The 18,356-nt window shown below is 41.6% G+C and overlaps 3 protein-coding genes across 3 annotated transcripts; all 3 read right to left on the reverse strand.

Annotated features, from left to right (window-relative positions):
- Nucleotides 1-66: 66 nt before the first annotated feature.
- On the reverse strand, nt 67-4,608 carry ddost (dolichyl-diphosphooligosaccharide--protein glycosyltransferase subunit (non-catalytic)). The gene is made up of 11 exons (XM_085145701.1): nt 4,345-4,608; nt 3,594-3,704; nt 3,417-3,503; nt 3,216-3,319; nt 3,042-3,136; nt 2,766-2,859; nt 1,935-2,083; nt 1,518-1,665; nt 1,306-1,426; nt 1,057-1,163; nt 67-831 (listed from the first exon to the last, which is right to left on the reverse strand). Exons 1-11 carry the CDS (start codon nt 4,577-4,579, stop codon nt 682-684), a joined length of 1,401 nt encoding a protein of 466 aa, XP_085001827.1. The 5' UTR covers nt 4,580-4,608; the 3' UTR covers nt 67-681.
- Nucleotides 4,609-4,913: 305 nt separating this feature from the next.
- Nucleotides 4,914-13,777, reverse strand: zbtb17 (zinc finger and BTB domain containing 17). Its single transcript, XM_085145699.1, is given in 16 exon segments — nt 4,914-5,725; nt 5,727-6,084; nt 6,438-6,527; nt 6,628-6,891; nt 7,065-7,195; nt 7,552-7,672; nt 7,786-7,902; nt 8,428-8,515; nt 8,914-9,214; nt 9,306-9,448; nt 9,649-9,932; nt 10,485-10,574; nt 10,866-11,198; nt 11,642-11,821; nt 11,913-12,135; nt 13,572-13,777. Coding segments are annotated over 15 exon segments (2,763 nt in total). The 5' UTR covers nt 12,118-12,135; nt 13,572-13,777; the 3' UTR covers nt 4,914-5,667.
- Nucleotides 13,778-14,590: 813 nt separating this feature from the next.
- Nucleotides 14,591-18,032, reverse strand: hspb7 (heat shock protein family B (small) member 7). Its single transcript, XM_085145702.1, has 3 exons — nt 17,657-18,032; nt 15,270-15,394; nt 14,591-15,149 (listed from the first exon to the last, which is right to left on the reverse strand). The coding sequence occupies exons 1-3, from the start codon at nt 17,820-17,822 to the stop codon at nt 14,970-14,972; spliced, it is 471 nt and encodes a 156-aa protein (XP_085001828.1). The 5' UTR covers nt 17,823-18,032; the 3' UTR covers nt 14,591-14,969.
- Nucleotides 18,033-18,356: the final 324 nt, after the last annotated feature.

An 18,356-nucleotide genomic window follows, 5' to 3' on the forward strand; every position in this document is an offset into this window, starting at 1 on the left:
AGTTGTTCATTTTTACTTTTCCCCACATTTCGCTTCTTGTTAAGTATCTGCACATTAAAAGGAGTGTCATTAAACATTTATTTTGCCTTAAACACAAATCATAGCAGCTCCACATTCAGTGGACCAAACCAGTCATAACATTTCAATGAACTCTGCTATTGCGTGTTAAGTTACAGAGACAACAGGCATTTCTATTGAGTGGAATGTCAATATTTTATTAAGATGACTCCAACTTATTTGGAAACACATTAATCTTATCAAAAAACAACAACAAATGAGTTGTTGCCATAATCAGTACATGCAGTTACCACAATAAACTTTTCTGGCTGAAAAATAAAACAATGCAGGTCAAATTTTATTGTAAATTTCTTCCCCATTTCAAATGTTTGACTTGAAATATTTAATCAATTGTAAAGCAACTTTAAACAAACGCTGACTGACTTCAGAACAGACAAGGGCCACTGAGTGATTCCAAAGTGTAAAAAAACCTCCCACAACCACTGCATTACAGTAAGTGCCTCTTTTGGCCCTCAGACCCCGACAAAGTGAGTTCCCCAATAACAGAACAGAAACAGTCCAAGTCCCTGCATGAAGACTCAAGCCATCACGACATTCATTTCCACTCTTCACACCACAAGTTCACTTCCAGTCTTATTTTCTCTTCCCCATTGGCATTCTGTATTAGTCAGACTTCTCCTTCTCTTTCATGTGGAGGAAAACTACGCTGAAGACAAAGAGTCCAGCCATCATGGAGAAGACACTGGCATAGTATGGGTAGGCTGAGGGGATGAAGCGCTCATACTGGGTGTGCTGCAGGGGACGCACCGATACCTACGTTGGAAAAACACAACTGTATTAGTTAGCAAGCCATACAGCACATCAACTAATAGGTTACTATGTTACTATTACAACAAATGATTGATAAAAGAACAGAGGTAGTAACCAGGATGATTAATTGAGCAATACTTTCCATATTTACCATTTCTATACATTTATCTTATAGTAAATAAATTCAACATGATTCAGTCTTTAGGAGGAAACTTCTGATGAACGTGCCTGAGTGGAGGAGTAGAGATGTGTATATCCTAGTCGGTTATAGTCCACTTTGAACTGGAAGACTCCATACACATCAGGCAGCTTGAACTGGACACTGTATTTACCTCCTAGTTGAACAACAATGGAACATTTATCATAAATGCAGTTTGAATATGAAGTCAACCCTGCCAAACATTATAAAAACAATACATGCAGGTTGTAAACAAGACGTAAATGAATGCAAATGTATTCTATAATACAATACCATACCATTTTTCTTGAGATAAGTCCTGACGAAGGGATCGATCCTCACAAACTCAAGCTGGATATCATCTCCGTCGAATGGGACCCAACGGCCCTCGGACAACATCTCAATGACAATGCTGTATTCCTGCATGAAAAGGGTTTACAGTGATTGAGCGACACTGCACTAAAAACAAATATCTTCACGGTGATGATAACAAACAGACAACAAGACCCACCACGAGGTCGGTGATGGTGTATGCTGTGGGGGCGTCGGTCTCCCCCACGCGATGATGGGTAACAGCTCCCACTCTGAGGACTCCAGCCTCCTTGAACACCCAGCGAGACAGAGCCTCGGCCAGCTCCATGTTCCCTGTCCGCTCGTGCCTGAAAAAGCCCACAAGGAGACAAACACTGACATCTGTAACCAACTATATTGTAACCAAATCTAATTTCAGTGACTAGTTATTACAATCTTACATTTTAAGGCTGTTTTCTACCTACAGATTAGCTTTAGGAGGTCAAACGCACTAAACTGCAAACTCAGTGGAACACATTCTAAGCATCTAAACTTGCAGAAATCTGCAGTAAATGTGTTTGAACTTGTAACATTCACATGGCAGAAAAACAAGCCAGGCCATCACTGACAGGAGTACCTCTGTGAACCTAGGGTGGCTTTCTGCACAGCAGAGTTGAAGAAGGCATCGCTGAAGAAGTCCAAGGAGCCACTAAACACCACTCTGGCATTGTTTCGAGCCTGGAGGCCAGCGATCAGCAGGGTGTTCTTGCCAACAGCGTGGGGGTACTACAGCATTAAAAAACACAAAACAACAACAACAACATTAAAAAAAGTAAAATTAACTTAGTACCTCCTGTCCCCAAACGGTCATGGCCAATAGCTGCCCCTCCCTGAGCGTGGTTGTGCATGAGGTTTGGTCCTGTTAAAAGGGGTGATACTGAGAAGTTTTTCTTCTCACTATCAAGTGTTTGCTCATAGCAGGTCATCTGATTGTTGTAGCTTTCCTCTTCACAATACAATATAAAATGCCTTGAGGTGACTGTTGTTGTGATTTGATTCTCTCTATAAATAAAATCAAATTGAAGTGAACTGAATATCCATTCAGGCTCATAATAGTTATACGAGGATCTCAACTCAACTTGTTTATTATTGGACTCTACCAGCGTAATTTTGCGTTAAAAATAGTTGAAAATAATCCTTAATCATCTCATACTGGGCTTGGTGCTGCCCTGTTGTTCATTCTGCCTGAACAAAGCAGTTTTAGCTCCACCCTTTGTTCTGAAACTTTGACCACGTTATACTTTGCGGAGAAAATGAGGTAGTGCACAATAAGCTTGTTCCTTTTTCTTCCAAAAGCATTACTACACAATTTTAATTTTAAAGGGCTACTTATCATGCCCGGGACAGTGTCTCCTGAATAAATCATAATTCATTACCTGACATTATCATGACATGTCAACAGTATTACCTGTGAGATGGGTCTGTCAGGGAAAAAGGAGTAGGAGGTGGAGGACCCAGTAAGGATGTCCAGGACAAGAGGGTTGTCTGGGTCTGCCACCATGCTGGAAGAAGTGAGCCACATTCAATATATTTTCCACTGAGCATGGGAGTTAATCTTTTACAATGACTAAAAATCTAACAACACTATCTGTTACATCTTCTGACACAAGTCTCTGCTCCAGGTAAAAGGATGAATTTATCATTTATTACACATCTTAAACAGTGTGAAAATCACTGTGCTTACCCGACACCCTTGAATAAAACAGGTTTCTTGGTGGGTTTGCCGACAATAGTGGGAGCTTTCAGCAGGTTCTCTGGGTCAGCGACAATCAGGGTATGCTGGAGTTACAAAAGATCACAAATTACAACAACATAACAAAACATAAAATGGCAGCTGTGTAAATGCCAAGCCATTTACCTCTCCAGGATCAGACACATCATAGTTGTGATGATCAATGACGGCAGTCTTTTCCTCGTCAAACTCAATGCCACACTCACTGCCCAGCTCCCTCAGAGGGTCGCCTGTGAAACAAGAACAAAACAAAAATACTTGAATGATCATACTTAAACATTTCAAATAATATAAGACTGGAATAAACACTGTTATAAATCAACTGACCGATGTCTGAACTTGCAGCAACCAGGACATTGCCCCCACCATCAATGAAGGATGTAATAGTCTCCACATTTATATTTCCACCAAAGTCTGCGGATGACAAAAAAAGTGTTTACCTTCAGGAAGAAATCACCTGCCACAATTTATTTATTTATTTTGTTTTAATGCTGTGAAACTCACCTTCCACTGATGGTGAGAAGATAATTAAGTGGTCATACAGGAACTGGCCATATTTGATCAGCGACAGGGAGGGATCATCAGCAGTCTTGAAGGTGAGGTCAAATCCACGGTCTGAAGAAGACAGATGCATTATAATTAACAGTAACAATGGTGTACTAAGGCTTAAATTTTAATACAGTGGTTTTTGAAAATTAGGACATGTTTACTACAACAGGATACAGCAAAGGTGTGCAAGCATTGATGTTGTCTCTAACAAAAGCATGTAATATCCCCGAGTATTACAAAAAGTTGTATTTTCAGACATATATACGTTTTGTTTTACATGTCTTCTTAAAACAGTAATAACCCAAACTGTATGAACTCCTCTTTTGAAGACTGTTGCCTAATCAGGAAAGTGGATTTCTCCCACTACTGTAACTACCAGTAAACCAGAAGAGCAGAGGAGCGGAAATGCAAATATGCACGGAAATGCATAGTATTATTTAAATAATTTTAACAACAACAACATCGAGCACATCTTCATCCATATAATTATATTACACTGAGTTGTAAGAGACTCAAATTACGTTAGGACCGCGAACACATTACAGCTAAGCTAATGTTAGCATTCTTGCTATCGTGCATCAATTTCTGGTCTAGCAGCGGCTTTTTGTTAGCTGCCAAAAACTTGCTGATGCCCGGTAAACGAGGCCTATATACGACTGCACAGCAGAGTAAGTAAAGCTGCAAAAAATAGTATTATCATACTGACCTGCCAGACTGCGGAAGAAGATTGAATGGGTGTCTTTGATGTTGAGGTTGTCCAGCAGTACCAACGTCTTACCGTCAGCCAAAGCACAATGCAGCACGGAGGCTAACGACAGCAATAAAAGGACGCTATTGTCCAAAAGCGTGAACCGCCTCGTTGACACTGTTCCGGTTCGTTTTTTGAACGATGATAAAGAACCGGACCGGTTCGTCTGCATGACTGCTGTCAGCGCCGCCATTTTGCTGCAGAAGTCGACGTCAGCGTTAGCAGTTGACTAAACTCTGACCCTAAGAGGCAGCCAATCACAGAGCGGAACGCGTCGCTCTGACTGCCGGTCAACCAATAGCGTGAGAGCTTCATTGTAAGCCTGGCAAACAGGTAAGTCCAGGCATTGAAATATAAATATGCACATTTTTACTGAATATTTACAACATAAACGGCGTTTAAACGACTTAAAGGATTATGCCTTTTAGCTGTCATTTAAGTTATTTCTGTTTTTAAATAATAAGCAAGGCACATAAGCCTTTGTTGTTCTTTTTATTTATTTTTAGTAAAAACAAGAGCACAACACAAGCAGTGGCAATTCTTTATTGAGCTGATGGCATCTTCCAGTAAAAGTAGTATTAGGGGTTTTACCCGAGCATTCTGCAGACAAATTAATGACACAAATCAATAGTGACAGAAAAATGTCTTGTGACATTTGTCAGTTTGTCGTCACTGTACACAATTCTAATCTTTTCAGAGGTAACATGACAAATATGCAAATATTATCCAAACACAAGATTTACAACACCTTGCTTCTGTAAAAAGGCATCAAGTGTCCTTTACTTTAGTTTAGTACTCATATATGTTCATGTAGATAGCCTTTGAATAACATTCTCTGCATGAAAATACTTTAAGTACAAGAAAAATATTTTGGATGTTTAAAGAAAATGATTATATTATTATTTCATCATAAAAATGGGAAAAATATCACATAGAATTCTTTTCTTTAAGTTATACTGGGTAAGACAGACTTTAAAATGTTTTATATAATGGACAAAGCACAGTCCTACACTGAAGTCTAAAAATAAACTACACAAAGTAGCATAACCACCTCTCAACGTTTACAAAAACTACTAGATCTCACCTTGTTTGCTGAAAACAGAACATGACTACTGATCACAAATCTGGAAAGAATTTTTTTCAGGAACAGTGTCTGTTATGAATCCAGTTCATATTTAACAAAACTCATAAACACACTTCATTTCTTACTTCTCCTTATACAGTATAAATCTCATTTCATTTACAAGCAAAATGACACACACTTTTAACAAATCTGCCCCACTACAACTGACTCTCACACTCCATCTCCTGCTCCTTGTCCTCCTCTACATCTTTTTCATGTTTTGATCTCAGTGGTGGTCTCCACCTGTCCATCCTCCACCTTCTCCTGAACTTCCTGTTCGGATTCTTCTTGTTCTTGCGCCTCTCCAATCATCCCGTCCTCTGTTTCTCCCTCTCCAACCTGAGCACGGAAGATTAGCTCTCCTTCGTGGATGACCTGTTCGGGTGTGGGTTGCCATGTTGCAGTGGAATCCCCCTCGGCAGTGGTGGCTGCGGTGTACTGGTAGAAGTCGGAATCGGCCTGAAACATGACCAGGGCTTGAGCTGTGTGGATGCGTACGTGCTGAGCTAAGGAGCTGGCATCCAAGAATTTATCGCCACACGAATCGCAAGCGTACAAAATCTGCGTGTTGGGATCTGAGAAGAGAAGAAGGTTTCATGAACAAACGAACCATTTTTCAATCTGTGTCCTGTTCTGTGTAAGAAAAAGGAACTGGCTTCTGATGAAGTTTACGGTACTGTTTACAGTACTGTAATAATACTTCTCATTGAGACCATTTAGATGGTTATGCAAGTAGCTGTGTACTTCAAAATCTGTCTCACATACTCATACGTACATATTCAGCTTCTTTTACTGATTATTGTTTTCAGGGTCAATAAATGGACTTCAGCTTATAAGCTTAACACGCCATACTGCTTCTCCCCCAAACCATGTCTGATATTCTTTTGTCATTCATAACATTACATGTTTTTATAATGCCAGGTCTTACCTGCTTCTTGCACTTTCTCCACGGCCTTGGTGATTTCAGCTTTCAGAGCTTCGGTCTCATCTGCAGAAACCGAAGCAGCCACTGGAACTACTGTTAACAGACACAAACATTTGTCACCGTCTGTGCCTCACTGCCATCTACAAACATCTGTGTTGTTGATTACATTCTAGCCTTGAAGATGTAGTCTGACCTGTCAGCTGAGCTACAGAACTGGCCGCCAGGGCCTCTGTTGCCAGTGTGACGATGTCCTCCGTGGTGACGGTGACGATGTTGATCTCGCTGTCAGAGGTGCATGGCCCCGCTCCTCCATCACCCCCCTCGTCTGCGCTTCCCTCTGACACCACCAGCCGCTTCATGCCGGCCTTGCCTTGGTGCACAGTCTTGACGTGAGAGCGCAGATTGTCCACGCGATTGAACCCCCGACCACATTTATCGCACAGGAACGGCTTCTCTCCTGAGACAACAAAACAAAGATGTAGTAGTCAATTGACGGTGAAAGATCAGAGTTCTGCTGGATGGATACAGATGTGGTGGGAAACAGAGACTTAGCTGCTCAACAGGTGAACCCTCACTCTCCCATTTTTCCTTAAAAAAAAAAAAAAGCCTTGTAACAAATTCGGTCTTCACCTGTGTGAATGATGATGTGCTTCGACAGGTCTCCCACATTAACAAATGCCTTGTTACACATCTGACACTTGTGCGGGCGGACGTTGTCGTGATGGCGAATGTGATTGGCCAGTTGACTAGACTGCACAAACCTGCACAAAAACATATATATGATATTTCCTTTCATCTACTTTACTGACACATTTATTCATTTTGTTCACAAGAAAATAATCTTTTAAACAGTATTTTAATCTCTAATCTGGTCAATCTCAGTACTCTCACTATCATTTGAATGAACTATAACAGGTCACTGTTACTTGACCTTTGAGAATGACCACAAATCTATATTATCTTCAATTCTCATTACCGCCTGCACAGGTCAAAACCTCTAAACTACACTTAATATTCCCCTCTCAAACATCACTGTTAAATAATGCCAGTTTCTGTACCTCAGCTACAAGTGAGTTTGAAACCTGAGCCTATCATTGCAGCACTGTGCCGTGCTGACCTTTTACCACAGCGATCGCAGACGTAGGGCTTCTCTCCCGTGTGCTGGCGGACATGAGCGATGAGGGAGCTGGCCTGAGTGAAAGCTTTACCACAGATAATACAGACACAGGGCTTCTCTCCTGCAACATATAAATAACTGTTTCACTATCATGGGAAGTAGATAATACTCACACAGGGATTCAGATGGAAGAATGAACATAAGTTCCCCAGAATCCGACTGTCTTGAGAGTACCTGTATGGATGCGCTCATGCCGCTGCAGAGCTCCGGGATCACTGAAAGCTCTCTGGCAGTGCCCGCAGACGTACGGTTTCTCCCCGCTGTGAACCCGCAGGTGCCTCTTCAGATTCCCTAAAAAGCAAGTATTAGTACATACAGATTAGACCAAATGGCTCAAAGAATAAAAACGACTCTACATAGTAACACACCAACTAAAAGCAATTAAATAATTTTGTTCATGTATGGTCTAACTATTGGATATCACACTTTATTTTAATAGTATTTATCATTATTTTAATATTACTAGTGATATTATAATTATTACTGAATCTCTAAATATAACATTTGTTGTACTTGCATGCAGTTTAATGGGTTTTTCGTAAATCCCAAACCATTTTCAAACTGAATAACACTGACTAACACTACCTACTAACGGAAAGGCGCAAAGTAGGTTTCTGTTAGTAAGTACAAAAATAAATAAATAAATAAAATAACAAATCAATGGTGTATGTTTTGATTTTTTTTTTTGGTCCTTAATTTCTCTCAAGATCGATATGAGAGGTAGAATTTGTATTCATGAAGAAACAGAGCGTTTTATTCACGGTGACAATAAAAATGCAGAGAAAAAAAGCAACATTGTTATTACTTCTTTTTTACCTGAAGTGGTAAACTGCTTGCCACATTCTTTGCACTTGAGAGGCCCGTCTGTGATGTGGATTTTCAAATGAGCTTTTAGATTCCCAACCTAACGAGGAAACACAAAACAACAAAAATGTTCCATAAATGACACTTAAGTATATGCACGCTTAACCGGGGTGACAGCCAAGCCAGTATGACTTTAGGTAAGTCTCTCTGGCGCAGGTTTGGATAGCACTACGGACCTAGCCTGGGGAACCTTACTGTATCCATGCCCTGCAGAGGATTTGTACCCTGACCTGTTGTTCTAAAGAGAGTCATGTTGTTTTTCTCTCCCTTCCCTCACCCACATCCAGCTGCAAAAGCGGGCGTGGAAGGTAAAGTCCAAAGTGGTCTAAGTGGTAACCCCCAAATTGTATCATTCCCAAGGGGTTTGAGGCAGAGTTATATATATATATATATATATATATATATATACACACACACACATACACACACCAAGGGTACCTGGTTGAAGCGTTTGTCGCAGTGTGGACACTTGTTGCCCTTCTCTGTGTCGTGCGTCTCCAGATGTCGCATCTTGGCCGTGGGGTCAGAGAAAGCCTTCTCGCAGTAGTCGCAGTGGTATGGCTTCTCGCCGCTGTGCACCAGCTGGTGGCGCTTCAGATTGCCCGAAGTGGTGAAAAGCTTGCCACAAACTTCACAGCTGTACCGCGCTTCCCCTGTGTGACGTTTGCGATGCAGGTTGAGCAGACTGATCTGACGGTAGCTCTTTCCGCAAGTAGAGCAGCAGTACGGCTTCAGGGGGCTAGGAGTCAACGACAGCTCACTTTAATTAAGCCCTCTGCAGAAGTATGCAAAGATAAACTAACTGAATATGAAAAGGAAAAGTCATCCACCTGTGTGTTTTCTCATGGGCTTTACAAGCTGCGGGGTCAGAGAAAGCCTTGTTGCAGTCCCGGCAGCTGAAGGGCTTCTCTCCAGTGTGAATACGCATGTGCCTCTTGAAATTGCCCGTGTGGGTGAATTTCTTCCCGCAGTCCTAAAAAGAGGAAAATATATCGTGAAGCCTTTTAATGCAAAGATATGCATGCAAATGTGACCAACATTTGCATAAAAGCATCTACGATGCCAAGCTTTTCATGAAAGCTCCCAGCATTGACATTTATATCTTCAGAGCCTGCAGACCAGAGCCGGAAAAGCAGGCACAGCGCAACTTAGGCCGTCCCACAAATCTCTCACCTCACATTTGTGTGTCACGGAGCTGTAAGGCTTTGATTCAGATCGGCTGCTCATGCACGCTGACTGAGCTTGTCTTCCGTCTCTCTCGCTGCTTGGGCTGTCTCCTTCCATTTGCTGACTTATCTCGTCATCCTCCTCTCCATCCTCGTTATCATCATTATCATCAGCCTCCACATCGCCGGTCTCCAAAGAGTGTTCTTCCTGCCCTTCAGCCACCCCTGCTGGCTCTGCCACCTTATTATCAGTTTTTGCCTGTGATGGGGCTTCATCCTCTGAGTCATTGTCTGGGAGAACAAGAGCAGAAAAGCTCTGAAAATGTCTACAACTTTGACGGGAAATAGGAATGACTTTTTGAGATATGGGATTGCTGGCTTCATCGGTCTGTTAAAGTGATGACATTCTTTACATCAGACAGAGGTCACTCTTACATTAATGTTCCCCACTGCGTCTTCCAGACATACCAGCTACAACTGGGGCAACAACTAGCACCATCAGCAACGAAACAAATACACATAGCAGGTTTGCTGCAACCTTTAAAGGAAAGTGTTTATTTTAATACGAAGCAAATGCTCTAAATCCTATTAGATTAATGTGAAATGACTGCGTGTTTGAAAGGTGCTGAAGAAATATACACGTTTTTATCAAATTTCTGGCATTTTAAACGGAATGTAAAAATGCGGAAAACAACACTTGGATAATCATTCAAGCACTAATCAACCTGAATCTAGAGGTGTTTTTAAATGACTTCGCTTTTCCTGCCTCTGCACAGAGTTTGTCCAGTGGGGAGCTTAAACGAAAGGGGCATTGCATAAGTTCCTTCAGGACAGACCGCTCACCAGGTGGGAAGTTTCGTCGAGGTGGTTTTCTGATTCTCCTCCCGCGGGAGCTCATATAAGGCGAACTGCCAGCAGATTTTAACGGTGATTCTAATAAAAACAATAAAATAAAAAATGAAAACACTTCTTTGTTAAGCCATCATAATCATTTGTGTTCTTTCCATTGAATTTAACTCTTGATTTTAAACATGTATGTATGTATTTATTTATATAACCTATAGTTTCTTAAAAACCTTAATAATGGATGAAATAATATATCAAGATATCAAATGCCATCAAATAAAAAGCTACTAGCATCATGTGGATCCTTTCAAACTTTAAACATGCTAGCATACATCATAATTAAATAACTGAAAAGACTTTCTATGAATATGTATTTACTCAGTGTGTAGTCGGCATCAGCGGTGTCATCCTGGAAGGCGGGTGCGTCTAATGCACCACTTTCTTCCTTGTTCTTGACAGACGTCTTCTTTTGAGTTAGAAGGTGGGACGTTTTTGGTGGTCGTCCGCGGCCTGTGTGGGTTCTAGTGGGTTTCGGCTGAGAAACAGGCTTCTGTGTTTCGGCAGAAAGCTCTTCCTCTAAAATGTCCTGACTTTGAATGGTCTCTTTATCCTCTGTGGGAATGCTACGAGGGCACTCCTCGGCTTGTGATGCCAAATCTGACAGCTGACTGTCAGTTTCCTCTTTCTGCTCTCCTTCACCTGTTTTTTCATCTGGTGTGTTAAAGACAGACTTAAAATCAAATCAAATCGAAATTATCAGGAGCAACATTTCACACATTAGAATGCAGAATCAATGACGATTGTGTTCCATTTTCAACAAACTGAATGCCAATAAGAACAGATAAAGAACCATGTTATGAGCTCAACAAAACAACAATCGGGTAAATATGTATTAATTACTTTTCATTTATCTTTTTTAATGTAGAACAGCATCTGTTAGGACTACTGCCAAACATGGACCCAGCAGAAATACACGTTTGTCACCATGCTATGAAAAGTGACGGTAAAATTGGTTAACAAATTTAATACAAAGCAACCCGATGATTCATTTGAAGAATCAAGGCATGGACGGATTAGCTGAGGGCAATGACAATTTATCTGAAAAAAAGAAAAAAAGGGTACAGACATGAGTATTCACCGAGGACCCGACTCACCAACAGCAAAATCCAGTGTTATGACGGACGGGGCTGGATTTGACAACGACTGGTACGCAGAACACGCATTCACGATTTCTTGCATCTGTAAAAAGTGAGCAACCGACAGCACGTCTTCTACATTCTGCAGATTTAAAGTCAGCTTTGCAGTGTACATAAAATCCAGGACCTGACCCAAGCCTGAAACGACATTCATCAAAACAACACATCCAGTTAGACAGCAGAGACGAGGCAGAGATAGGGTAGAGCACATAACCTGACGGGGACCGACCTGCTGCATTGCTAATGTCCAGATGTACCACATCCTTCTGCTCCAGGAAGAGGGTGCGGAAGTACACGCTGCAGGCAGCCAGCACAGCCTTGTGGGCCTTGAAGTCCACACCGTCCACAACAAAGGTGCAGTCACACAGCAGGCCCTGCTTGCGCTGCCGGTTAAGCTGCTCCAGAACTTTCCCACTGTGCCACGGGAACTCCATCGTCCTGAAGGACAAGCTCTGTGGATAAAATGGATGAAATGTGGAACATGAGGAAGCTTGAAAAGGCTGTGATGGTCAGGTTAAATCTGTGTCTGCATTGTTCACCTCTGATATAATTATGCATCCTCCGACAGCATAGCAGTTTTATTATTGACTGACTGCGGTCAGTCAATATTAGGGAATGATTGCTTTCAGAAAAATAGATGTATCAGCCTTAAAACTAAACCTATACATTACAAATTAATATAAGTCACCAGAAATAAGATTATAATGAGTTATAATGAAGTATAAATTCTGTGTCTAGACTATATGTCACATTACATTATTTATTATCCTTATTTAAAACTGGAAAGTTGTGTTCATTTTAATTTCACAATTACCCCTTTTACAATGTATCGGCACAGAGATGTATTAAAGTTAGCGTCCAACAAGCTAAATCAGTTTTTAAACTGTCTGTACCTGTTGTTTCACAAGCAGTTTTAATAACAGCAATTGTATTCCTCACACTAATTTGTCTTCTTTGGACTATAACCACGGCTATCATAGTTAACTAAAACTAAACAAAAACTAGCTTTGAAAAATATTCTAGTTAGATAAATAAAAATAAAACCTAGACCATGAAAAAGGGTAAACTAACTAAAACTATTTCTGGAATTTGGAAAATAACAGAGGAAACATAAATAAATATGGTATGTGTTAATCTGTTAGAATTTTGGCACAAACTGGCTGATGAGGTAAAATTTTGGCTCTGGCATTTGGCATAAGTAATAACCAATAGCAAAATGAAAACTGAAACCAATAAAAACTAAACTAATATAATAAAATAAAATCTAAACTAAATTATTATTAATAATAACAATAATAAAACTATAATAATTATAGTAACGCTGCCACTGGTAAAGTCTAAGTACGTTGTTTCAGTTGTTATGTTAGATAATGACATCTCCTCCAGACTCACAATTGTCCCATGGGACGCAACCTATGAACCAAACTTCACAAACATGTTGCGCGTGTGTTTTTAAGGACAAAAACGGCGTTTTGAAAATCAACCACTCAAAATGACTGCTAGCTTAAATCCGAAATGCAACGCGAAAGATGCTAAAGGCCAACTAAACCGGGAGATACGACATTAACGCAAGGATGAAGCGTAATCTCGTGTCCCGCTGGCTGTGCAGCTATTTTTAATTCTCTCTTCTTCTTTTTTTTTAACTTGAACGTCAGTTTCTCCACAAGTTTTGACAGCGTGGTTTGACGGTGCAATATATCGATTGCAATTCCTCAATCCTTGCAGCTTTGTTATCAGGGATTAATTTAGCATGCCTACATGCGTATGGTGAGGGAACAAGATGGCGGAGCGGCGAGTCCGGCCTCCCCTCTTGTTGTTTTCACAGCCAGCCTGTTCTTTTCGGTTTTTTAAGAAGCGCCATTTTAACAGAAACCAACTTCCGATTTACCTCCTTGTTATCTCGTCTTCACTCGGGCTTGAAACTGCTGGTCCAAGCGGTCTTACGGAGTTTTTGGCTCAGTTGGGAAAAACGAACCCAATCGAGTTTTTCGGTGATCGATCATACCCTGCTCACTCCATCCAACGCCATCTTCCTCTCTCCGATCGATTGATAGGGACCGGCCGGATGTATCGCTGGAGCACGCGCAGTGGGAACCAATGTTTTGCCGACAGCGGCCACGCGGTGTCGCGATACACCCAAGTTACATAATGTGCAAAGCTGATACCTTCATAACACCGTGGAGCTAAAATGGATTTGTAATAGAGTAGTTTGTCATTACAGCCACGTGTAGTGTGTAAATAAACGCTCTAAGTCTAACTTAAAAATCACAAATCTTCAAATGTCAAACTGAATCCCTGCGTGCTAAAGTGAGCTATATCTTTAGGCTTATACAATCAGAAGAGGTCCTTGTCTTAAATCATCTGAAAACTGAAGGAACAAAGAGAAATTAAGTATATTAATACAAGGATAAAAGTAATGCTCCTGTATGTTTCTAACGAAAAAGCCACTGCATAGCTCACGTACAGTGGAGGAAATTATAAACAACAATGACTTTCAAATTATATTGGAGAATACCTCCTTTGAAACCCTGTTCTCCTGAAAGGAGGACACGATGGTTCATAATGCTCCCACGCACAAAAGACTGAATAGAAGCACCTTTGTATATACACCTCTGTGTACCCACTGAATGCCAAGTCCGTTTCATATTGATTTCAAGGGTAGTTTGCCTTGTGGTGCTCAAGGTTTACGTAGATTTTTATTCCAAGGATGGTTAACAAAACAGTGGTTTAAGGCAAGTCATACCAAGGATGGTGATAAGTCTCCACAGAAAATTTCTCCAGTTCTGTCAAAACTGAAACAATACGAATAAATAAACAAATAAATATCTTAAACTGCCAATTCGTATTTCCTGTCAATAATTTGTAAAATCAGAAGTTCATAAAAAGCATTCTACAGAGCCCGATGGCTTATTGTCAAAGCAGTATCATTTTATTCACACAAATAATATTATACAATAACTTATCATCTTTAGAAGTGACTGGTAAGTTTTAGAATAACATTGGGAGGGGTAGGGGAGAAGTTAACTGATGGGTTGTGTGTCTACATCTTTGTGCAAAATGGTGCTCCAAGCCCTTGTGTCTCCTTAAATGAATGTGTATGTCCCGTTGTGTATGTGCGGGATGAGCTAACTCACACACATAAATGAGCAGCAACAGAGTGGCATTGTGTCACACAGAGCACAGTGTCAGCTCTCTGAGTGTTTGAAGTAAAACTGAATGATGACAGTGAGGATAAGAAGCACAGGAAATGGTATGAAATCACAGGAAGTGACGGATCGGACCGTCTCTAGATTTTGATCTCGGTGCGGAAGGTCTGTACGAGCTCGTGCTTGGCTGGATTTCGCCGTGCCCGGACCGTGAGGGTCCCCTCGGTGCCCAATGATGATGTCACTGAGGTGGGATCCACGTCCTCGGGTAGCTGGCACTTGTGGGTGAAAGTGTTCATCACTGAACCGTCCTGGGCCAACTGCCAAAACAGAAAGCGTTAGCGATTCACGCGATGTATTGTGGAGATGGATGCTTGGTTAGGGTTTATTTGGCTCACATTAACCCCTTTTGTTTCAACACCTCCCACGCCCCTACCCACCTTTTCTGCACGGACTTCTATCTGGTTGTTGGATGTGGTGACGATGATGTCTTCAGGGGAGAAATCTCGCACGTCAACTGTGAACTGGTACGAATCGTCAAGAGTCTTGATATTTCCAGCTCCACCTAAACCCACGGCCAAGATGATGAAAGGATATTAGAGCACAAATGTTGAATCAGGGAGCTACAATTAACTGTGCGAAGTACGTATATCTCGCACAGTTAACGTTCACAGATTTTCATCTTCAATACTTCCTGTGTGAATACACCCACCAGTCTGAGAACCGTGTGCTGTTCATCACTGGAGTACCTGCAGGTGGTGCTTCATTAAGGATGGGCTACACACACTCATTTGAGTGAGGGATCTGCAGTTGTGTGTATTCACCAAAATCCATTTTTAGACATGATCAGAATCTCTGCTTTTGCTTCAACAGCATGACACACCTTCTATTCCACACATTCTGGGCAAACATGAATTTTATTTAATGGACTCAATCCATTAAATTGACATCTACAAAAGATGAACAAGCACCTTAATTATTACAGTTCAGAGGATCATCTGTTTTCCATGGTTAAATGAAACTGCTAGACTCTGTGCTGCATGCTTACCAAACTGAGCATGCCCTTTTCTGATCTTGAAAGCTAAGCAGGGTTGGACCTGGTTAGTACTTGGATGGGAGACTGGAATACCAAGTGTTATAAGCTTGGGTTGGCTGTAGGTTTGTGGTCCAACCCTTGGGCAACATACTATAACCTCAAGTTGTCTGTTAGATAGAAAGCACTTAGACAAAAGTGCTTTTGTGAATGACGGGTGTTGTGTGAAGTGCTTTGAGGAGTCGAATAGAAATCAGTTACACTCCCTTGTTGTAGGTTTCTTTTGTAATTCCAAAACCTTTTTTTAAGCTCTTGTTGTTCATATTCATATACAAGCTCAAAAATATGATGAGTAATAATGGTGATTAGTTGACGAGGTGTAAAAATTGGGGTAAAATTAACTGTGTTTTGAAATTTGGCTCACATTATGGGCAGTCAGCAGACATCAAGAAACAGATCATTAATCTGTCCACATTCATCCATATTCTATATTCACTTCCATTTTTGCCCTGTTTGGGTCTGCACCACCCCTTTGAAGAACATATCTGACTTTTAAGCTGCTGAGTTAATGACTTTCTCTCCTCGGATGTTCAATAAGCAGCGTGATGAGTTAACCAGAAGTTGATTTTTGTTTTTTTGTTTCCAGCTGATTAAAGTTTTCTGAGAGCAGTTTGGAGGCAAGAAAACCGACAGCCGACATATGGTTTGTGGCTTTGTCACTCCTGTGAATCTTCCACATGACATAATCATTCAATCCGTGCCCGGTGTGACTTTAAGAACTGTCAAGAGGCACAGCTGTAGTCCCGGTTAAATATCCTAGGACTGATAGGTGAGTCGGTCCAGGAAAAAAGTGTGATTTATTCTCTGTCCCTGTGGAGTCTGAGCTCACTGAAAGCCTGCGTGGTGCATGACCTCACACACACGGCAGCAGACTGGAAACGAATGTGTGTGAGTGATATTAGCTCTGACTTCACGTGTAGGTTAGCTTAATTATGTGACCTCACCTCACTGTGGTGTGTGTGTGTGTGTGTGTGTGTGTGTGTGCACTGGTCACTGGGCAACCATCTGGTCATTTCTCATGCAGGCGTCATCCCAGATACTCAGTGTGTGATGTCACACTGTTGGCAGTTAGTCCAGCATTCCCAGGTTTGCACGTACTCCGTGTGTGCTTGCATGTGTGTGTGTGATTGCTTTGCTTTCTTCTCAGCAGCGCCCACCTCACATCTTATCTGCTGCACCTATTACAGCACCAACCATGGCTCCAAAACAATGCTGCTCTGCCCCTGACACATAGGAGCACATGGACCATTTAAAGATCAGATTTCACACATTCACGCGTCTGCGTGGACCAGCAGCAAAGTGATACGGAGCACTTCACACCAAGTGGACACTGACATACTGAGTCCGTAGATGAACCAGGCTGTGCGAAGAAAAAAATCTCCTCAACCCTCCGTTTTACACACATATGTAAATTCCTAATAAATCTTTTAAAAAAAGAGTAAATACACGTCCAAAAATGGAGTCTGTTCTGTTTATTCTTTCAGCACCTTGGCTACAGTTTCCCATAAAGAAACATCTGTCCACACACAGATCAGCCACACCATAGTCTTCCTCTGAAGATATGTTATCACTCCTCAAACAAAAACACACCACTGTACACAAATCGCCTTCAAGCGGGCATAAATCTTCTTTGCCGTCAAAGCTGTTCCTTCCGCTCTCTTTTACTATTAATTTTTTTTACCCCTTTTGTTTACAAAACGAATGCCAGAGACCTTAAATTTGCTTCCAACTTACTGGAAAAACCCAAGGAGTCGCTCCCAGGCCTCATGAACGAGCCAAAGTCCTCAGCAAATAGTCCCCGGCTCTTCTCCATGTATGGGTTACCAGAGGACGTAGTTGAGGATGAAGTCTGGTGGAAACTACGCTCCGATCGATAGGCAGAGGAGTTGGTTACACTCATGGATGGCTGTAAGTGCTGGGTAAGGCAGAGGAGGAGTGAAAAGGAGAGAAGAGGGAGGCGGAGAGAGTTGATTCTTCTTGTGGCTATAGTTGCACACACAGCTCTTCTATCTACCTTTATTGTCTTTCTTTTTCTGTCTATTTATTCTTTTTTCCTGGTTTGTGTAAGGCAGTATCAACCTTTTCCCCCAATCTCTTGCAGCCCTTTACCCACGGCCCTTATATACTATACGGCCCCATGCAGTGGTTGGGAGGTGGCACGTGTCACACAGGCCATAGCTCATTGGGAACATTGTTCTAAATTTATCATGAGACTCAGAGAGCTGATGGAGAGATGGGTCTGTGGTTGGAAAAGTTCTGGGCACTGAAGGGCCTAAGGTTAAGAGAGGGAGGCATAGTGGGATTTGATAGAGAGAGGCAGAAAAAGAGCAGGAGCTGACAGGGGATAAAGGGGAGGGGGGCAACAGTTGTCACTCCATCACACGTCATCCCTGAAATAGCTTTCCGACCCTCGCTTTAATTCCCCCTGCTCTCC

Source organism: Neolamprologus multifasciatus, chromosome 20 (genome assembly GCF_963576455.1).
Source record: "Neolamprologus multifasciatus chromosome 20, fNeoMul1.2, whole genome shotgun sequence".
Classification (NCBI taxonomy): domain Eukaryota; kingdom Metazoa; phylum Chordata; class Actinopteri; order Cichliformes; family Cichlidae; genus Neolamprologus; species Neolamprologus multifasciatus.